This window comes from Lepeophtheirus salmonis, chromosome 14 (genome assembly GCF_016086655.4).
Source record: "Lepeophtheirus salmonis chromosome 14, UVic_Lsal_1.4, whole genome shotgun sequence".
Classification (NCBI taxonomy): Eukaryota; Metazoa; Arthropoda; class Copepoda; order Siphonostomatoida; family Caligidae; genus Lepeophtheirus; species Lepeophtheirus salmonis.
The window spans coordinates 5,275,509-5,283,349 of NC_052144.2; the positions used below are offsets into that span (position 1 = coordinate 5,275,509).

General features: G+C 28.6%; 1 protein-coding gene across 1 annotated transcript in view; it reads left to right on the forward strand.

The window, feature by feature from the left end:
- AkhR (Adipokinetic hormone receptor) overlaps positions 1 to 6,865 on the forward strand; it is a 172,374-nt gene extending 165,509 nt beyond the window's left edge. Inside the window, exons 5-8 of the mRNA XM_040725348.2 lie at positions 1,280 to 1,487; positions 4,323 to 4,461; positions 6,005 to 6,176; positions 6,680 to 6,865. Of these exons, the coding sequence (XP_040581282.1) occupies positions 1,280 to 1,487; positions 4,323 to 4,461; positions 6,005 to 6,176; positions 6,680 to 6,757 (597 nt within the window). The 3' untranslated portion in view covers positions 6,758 to 6,865. The remainder of the gene's footprint in view (positions 1 to 1,279; positions 1,488 to 4,322; positions 4,462 to 6,004; positions 6,177 to 6,679) is intronic.
- Positions 6,866 to 7,841: the final 976 nt, after the last annotated feature.

Consider the following 7,841-nt stretch of genomic DNA (forward strand, 5'->3'; position numbering starts at 1 on the left):
TAATTGAATAACAACAAAAAAATTAAATATTTAAGAGATAAGTAACTCATGTTAAAAAATTAAAAAATACATTTAATCATATATGATTGAGGATGAAAGGTAAAAAAAAATAAGACAAAAGTTTTCAATTTTTAAAACTTAGGGCGACCTCTAAAAATTTTTCAACATTGTTCAATTTTTGTGAGTCATCGTTTTTTACCCAAATGAATAGTTTAAGCTTATAAGAGCTCATCATTTCCAAAAAAAAAGTTAGAAATGGACAAGTCTAATACACTCACATCTGTACAATAATTTATTGTAAGATCCGATGTGACAGTTAGTCAATCAGAAATACTTAGTTTAAAACAAGGCTATGAAATACGAAATTACTTTATTGATAATGATATGTTGTGTACATGTTGCCACCCAAAAATTGAAAAAAATTACCCTTTCAGACACACAGTGAATTGAACAAAAAATCAAAAATAATTTTAATTAATTCTTGATCTTTTTGATTATATTAAAACTAATTTGTTGAATAACTTCATTAGGTTCGCCAAAATTTGATGGGATACCGTTGTCCTTCTGGGTAGGAACAGTGATTTTTTATAATGTGTAAGCAAAATACTAAAATTATGATATGGAGTTGAATTATTCAGATTTATTAATTCTTATGATATTATTTTTATGTCTAATTTAAACAAAACAATCATGATACATTGGAAAATTGATTAATATTAATATAATTAGTACTTTACATGTGAAACATAACGAAGCAGTTCCTATCTCTAACCATACATAAAGCAAGATTAAAGGCTATACTAATGACCAAAGTTTGATTATATATATATTTTTGCTGGCACAGTAGACATATCATTTTCTTTTGTGTTCAAACTTTGGTAAATTTCCACTATGATTGTCCGTTATGACATATTCATTTTTTCTTATTGTGATGATTGGGTTGCTCTATTACGCCCTTCATAATATTAAATCAGACTCTTGGCAATTACAACTTTGTGGTCGAGAACTGATATTTAATGCCATAAATGATATTGCTATTTCCACATTCTATATAAAGAAAATCAAAGAATTTTCTTTGATAAAAACGTGTTGATGACTTGCAATCTAAGTAGTATGAAGTGGTTCTTTGATCCATTAAATTGATTATGCGGTAATTTGTCGAATAATACAATATAATCTACATTCAAGTTTCAGAAAATTAGTTTAGCTTGCTTTTCTATTGAGGGACATATATGTTATATACCCTTAGATAATTTTTTATTATTTCTTTATGTTTCAGATGTATATTTTCCACGTAGAAAGCCATCCCAAGTATCCTTGGTACACTCAATGCGTCACATTTAATTCATTTCCTAGTCAAGCCTATGAAACTGCTTACACCATATTTGGAATGATTATGATGTATCTTTTCCCACTCATCGTTATTATAGTAACTTATACCATCATACTCACAACCATCTTTAAAAAGAGTAATGCTTCTAGAAATGGTAAGTTAAAATGTTCATTGTACTTATAATCGTATTCAGAGAATATTCATATATATATATTTTTTTTTTTGATAAAATGATACAAACATTTGAAAAAGTAAATCAACATTTAAATGATTCATACTACTAGGTGGCCATTGAAATCTGAACACTTACTAATTTAATAATTAATGAAGTTTGAGTGAATGAAATTAATTTAAATAATATATTATAAATAACTAATTACAAAAGAAAATAAACCTGAGCTCTGTAGCAAATCGAGAAAAGGACACTAGAGCGTGATTAAAGAATTTCCATTCGCTCACTCCTAGAAATTGAGCGTCTCTATGGGCACTGTCTACGCCGACAGCAAATCCAAAACGTTGTAAAGTAACAAGGTATCTGTCAAAAAGGCAAAACTGGAAGAGGAGGATTTAAAAAAAATCCTAGACAAATCCCCTTAAATCAATGAGGGTCCATGCAAAAGATCTCGAAGTTTTACAGCAGTGTGTTCAGGTAGCTATCAAAAAAGTGGAAGGAAAGGCCTTGTGAGGTTAGAAAGATCACTTTTTACAACAGCATTGAAAGAAATCCATCTCTTCCGTTACAAGAATCTTTTGAATTAGTCATTTGACCTCTTCTACATGTCGAGGGAAATGAATGAAATGTCACTCATTCAAACACCGAGGCCCTCTAAGACAGTGATTACTTCCACAGCGGATGCCAGACCTTCCCCGCAAGCTAAAAACCATCATTGCCGCTAAGGACAGCTAAACTAATTATTAAGAAAGCTCAGACAAACCTAAATTTATTGTTATAATTCTATTGTAAATTGATAAATTTTATCTTGCTGAAGTTTAAAATTAAAAGTGTTCCTACTTTAATAGAACACTCTGTAGTATGGTTCATTTTTTTTTTTTTTATTTTTTTTTTTTTTTTTGGGGGGGGCATACCTATCAATCCATCATATCAAAAGTTATTCCTAGATATAAAAACATGACCGACAAATTTTCAGCCCCAAAAAAAAAAGATTTATTGGTTCTGCATCGCATGAAATCATAAACTGTGAAATTTTCCATAATTATATGCCTCTTAAACGTAAAGACGGGTTATCACAATTGAGGAGTTGGTCTAAAAACTTCTAAATTTTATTTAGATTCTGTGAAATGAGGAAGAAAATGTCTTTAAAGATATCCCCATTTGATGGTAAATGATTTGATACTACTATTATAGGCTTGTCTAGAAAATTGGATTCTCCCTCTTTTTAATGTCAGAAAATATAATAAATACTGTAGCTGTTATTTTATGAAAACACACTACCTTATCAAATCTGATGTATACTAATTTAATTCCCAAAATTTGCATAATATAATGAATATTCCAAAGGCATTTTAATCAAAAATACAAATCTAATGTTTTTACTTTAACAATAACACATTTTATGTTGTTGTAACCCGAAACTAATATATCAATACACAGTTATTTTTTCTCAATTTCATATATTCTTACCAGTAATTTTAGCATTTTAATTAATATTTATGAATAAAAAATGAATGGAACAGTTCAAAAAAATAATTTAAATTTCAAATGACGTAGTTACTTTATTTGTTTAACTGTATATTACGTATTTAAATATGTTTTATTTTTAACTAAATTATAAAAACAATGTTTACTAACAAAAGGTTAATATTGGTTTTTAAACATTTATAAAGAATTATTTTTTATTCTAGTTAAGTTCTTGATCTTTAAGAAATAATTTAATAAATATGTATATATGTTTAATTATATTATTTGGTGTAGCAAAAAAAAATAGATAAATGTTTCTTATTATTGCAAAATACTTTACAAATGTCTTTCATTCTTGGAATTTTTTATAAAATTGCTTTGTTTTTTATAAAAAATGTATATCTTTGTAACGCTAAAAAATATATATCCGTCTCAAATATTACATATCTAACAATTAAATAAGGGATATCATATGCAGGGGCTGCGCAGCAGGTGGGCGGAAGCCCTAGCCACCTGACTTTTTGAGAATTTACAATTGTCATATAGCTAGGGATGTCTATGCTTTAATTTCCAAAAAAAAAAAAAAAGATGGTATGTTCAGATTTTAGGGGAGAAGGAGTAAATATTTTGAAATTTATAAAATATAAGGTTAAAATTGAAAAAAATGAATTCAATATTTTTTTTTTTTTTGACAGAAAGTTTTCTGTTGTACAGGCTTCTGAACTATAACTTTTTTATTGTTGGAGGGTAAAAACTAGTTTTAAAAATCAAAAAAATTACATTTTTGTTAAATAAGGATAGTAAACTTTTAGAGTTATTTTTTAACATTTTTAAAAGTCTAATCAGAAAATGTGCAGTCCTTGTTATTGAATAACCTTAAACTAAGTGTTCATTATTTCGATTTCCCTTTATATAACTCATCATTTAGTAGTTAATAATGGATATTGTTCTTATACAAAAATATGCCAAATTCAATAAACAACAACATATTTTAAACATAAAAATCAGGAGCAAAATTACAATAACTTATTTTTTTTTTTTTTTTCATATTATGTAAAACCATTTTTTTGTGAATTTATATTTTCCAGGGCAAACGCACGTTTGTTACTACTCCAACACATGATAAGGACTTACTTTATTTACAAAAAAACAACTTTAGAACAAAAACCCCTGTCCATACCACTTCTTCTAAAGCCTGATTGCCACACATTATAAAATAAAATAACGTTACTGTACCTTGTATAATAAATTAACTTCCTTTTCACTTCTTATAATTGTCCTTGATTGACATAAAATGATTAACTGATGCATTAAATTAAAAAAATAATTATATATAATTTCATTTTAAAGAGTCTCGTAATAATACTGGACTTCGAAGATCTGGAGTTGGAGTGCTAAATCGTGCAAGGACCCGGACACTGAAAATGACAGTTGTTATTGTCTGCGTTTTTATACTCTGTTGGACACCTTATTACATCATTTCAGTATGGTAAGATTATATATATTATTTGGTTGTCATTGATGTCAGCGTGATTCTTTCTGCAGGGCTCTTTTGGGCACTCTTTTTAAAGCACAGCTTTTTTCTGCATGCCTCTTTTTAGCGGTATCAAAATGTTTCATTATTAATGCTGACTTTCATATATCAAAGAATTTAATATATCAATATTGATAACCTACCCAATGGTTCCCAAAGTGGGGCCGCGGGACAAGACGAAGGAGTTGTCATATGATTGTAAAAATAATATAGGCAAAATGATTATTACTTTGAGTGGCATCAAAACATAAATAATGATGACATATTTTTTGTAAGTCTGTTCTTAATCACTTTAAAAAGTATTTTCCAGATGATAGTGCTCTAAAAAGAACTGAATACGCTCATTTTACCACCAATGCTTATCAGCTGTCATCTAACATGAAAGACACACTTATCGAACTTTCAGGCGTCCAAATAATAAAAAATAAATTTTGATTCTAAAACACTTGAGGAATTCTAGATTTCTTTGATGAATAAGTAACAACTCCTGGGTAAATCATCTTTGGATTAACTTATACAATTTGGTTCAACTTATTAAATTGAGAATATATTATCTGCATTAACTTATATCAAAAATAAATTCAGTTTGCAGCATAAAGTGGAAATTATCTTTGAGTTGATGTGACTCAAATTAAACCAAGAATAACCCTGCTTTGCTCAATATAGATCCCTGAAATGAAGACCTTGATTCATTTATAAAACTATTTGCACATCCACAGTCTCTAATATTATTTGTTTATTGTGATTTTCTTTCTTGACTTTAGTTAACGCAACATAAATGATAGTTTATAAATGATTCCCAGTATTACATATATTCATAATGATATATTTAAATATAAATTATAACAGTTGTTTATACATAGTTATTGTTTATTTATTGTTAAAATAAGTTCCCTTTGAACTTATGAATCCAAATATGCAATGTTTTTTACTATAAAACGCATTAAAAAATTGTTTTATGTAGGAATGGGGATGTAATTATGCCACAAAATGTCAATACATAATTACATAGTCGAAATCTCAGTACATAAAGAATTCGAAACAGAGAAAAAGTAGGTACTACTATTAGTTTATTAAAAATAAACAAACACGACAATGGTTCAAACGAAAGAAGTGTTAATCACTTCTCTGTTATTAATTATTATCGGATATGATTGATTGTTTTCATTAGAATATACTAATGGATTGACGAAAAGGCATTATATTAAACAAGAGTATAATTAACGACGTATATGTCTCATGTGTTTAATATGAAGGTGAAAAATACTTCAGGCCAAATGGTTTTAAGGTGATATGTCCTATAGCGAAATGGTTTAAGCCAAAATGTGCTGATGCAAAATAATGAAAGGTAAAAGTACTGGGCACTGCTGCAAATGATCTGTGCTGAAAAGAGCCTCACTAAAAAGATGCATGGCAAAAAAAAAAAACCCAAATGAGTGGACAGAATAATATTTATGTATTTATTAAACAAACCCACTTATTTTATTTTCTTCTTAAGGTTTTTAGCTGATAAAGAATCATTTATGGAGGTAGATCAAAGGATTCAAAATAGTTTATTTATGTTTGCTTGTACCAACTCCTGTATGGATCCAATTGTCTATGGTTTTTTCAACCTGCGAAATCGTCAGCAACAGCCCTCTATTCATCACCATCATCGTCATAATCATCATGTAAGACCTCATGAGAAATTATTCATATCAGTGGCGTAGCTAGCTCCCTTTTGGGGATCCCTCCTAAAAGTTTCTGAAGATCCCCCAAATTTTTCATCATATTTTATACTTATATTTCTATTTTTGGTGTTATCATACAAGGAATCCAAAATAGCCTTACAGATCAGTCTGAAATTTAACAAGGAGACGATTATAATAACGAACCAAGTTCATATAGATTTTTTTGTCTCTTCCAAGTCACCCTGTTTTTTAACAAAATAAAAACTTATTTCCCGGCTCTCTTTCTATATCTTTATCCTTGTCTTTGTCTCTTATTTCTTCTCCCTTTGTATCTTAATACATCCATCTCTCTGTCAATTTTCTTCTACCTTCATTTTTGTTTCTATTCCTCCTTATTCACCCCTGCAATGTAGGAAACCTCTGCTTGTATAAATATAAAATATAACTATTTATGTAAGCTATTTCTGATTCACATTATCCTTCATTAACTTATCCCTTTCTAGGCTGTTGTAGAACTACGCTCTATAACGACCCGTCAAATAGATGAAGACGTCAATGGAACTAATCCAATGCAAATTTAATCCGCAAGACTTTAACTAAGTAATTATTATTTAAGCAACTGTATTCAATATATTGTAAATTGTATAAAATATTCGATTTTATTAAATAAACAAAACAATTAATACAAATATTAAATTATATTTATCCCTCAAATTTCCTTTCACAAGCTAATTACATTATTCTACCAACGAGATATATACAAAGCCAAGTTTCTACATGCAAAAATATGCATTCCCTCATTATCTCATCTCACCACGCTGTTCTTTTTCCAACTCATTTCATTAAAGGAAGAACTACATAGAGGCAACAAGTTATGCAAATGATTGAGCAAAGCTATGAGCTGACAATAAGAGAATAATATGACGTCACGTTTGTTTGTCTTTTCCCTAACATGATGAAACTACAGATATGATATTTTACTATGACGGTGTATCAAAGAAATAGCCCATTAATTTGTTTCCCTTAGCTAACGTAAATAATAATTTACTTTTATACCAAAATACATTAGACCTATTCAAAAAAACACTTCTTACGTTTTGTTAGGTTTCTGTAATTTTTCCCATGATTTGACATGTGAGAAGAAAGAAAATCATTGTTTAAGGTCTGAATACACCATAGACCCTCGCACTTTTTGCTTAAATTTTTGAAAGTTGTTGTTTTTCTCGAAAAATAGTACTTTTTCATCAATTATTGGAAAAATGGTTGGCAGCACAGGTTTTTGTACATAAAACTTTTTAAAGACGAGACAATATACGTTTCAATCTATTTATGTTTTGTTGCGACAGAATTGCAGTAAGTGCTATTTTTTTGACAAGATATTAGCTAATTTGTTGAAAACTCAGAATATCATCCATTTTGATTGCAGGCTCTTAAATCTACAAAAAGAAGAAATCACGGGTTTTTAGGTTTCAAATACTGTATTATTAAAGTAAATATAAACCAACAAATTGATTTGTCTGGGTAACTCTTCTGGACTGTCCCAGATTTTTATCTTAAGATATCCTTATGAAGTAAAATCTAAATAATGTACTTATAAAAATTATTGTTTGTGCTAAGACAGTAAAACATTATTTTTATAAAAAAAGTTGTCAGTCAGTTAAACAG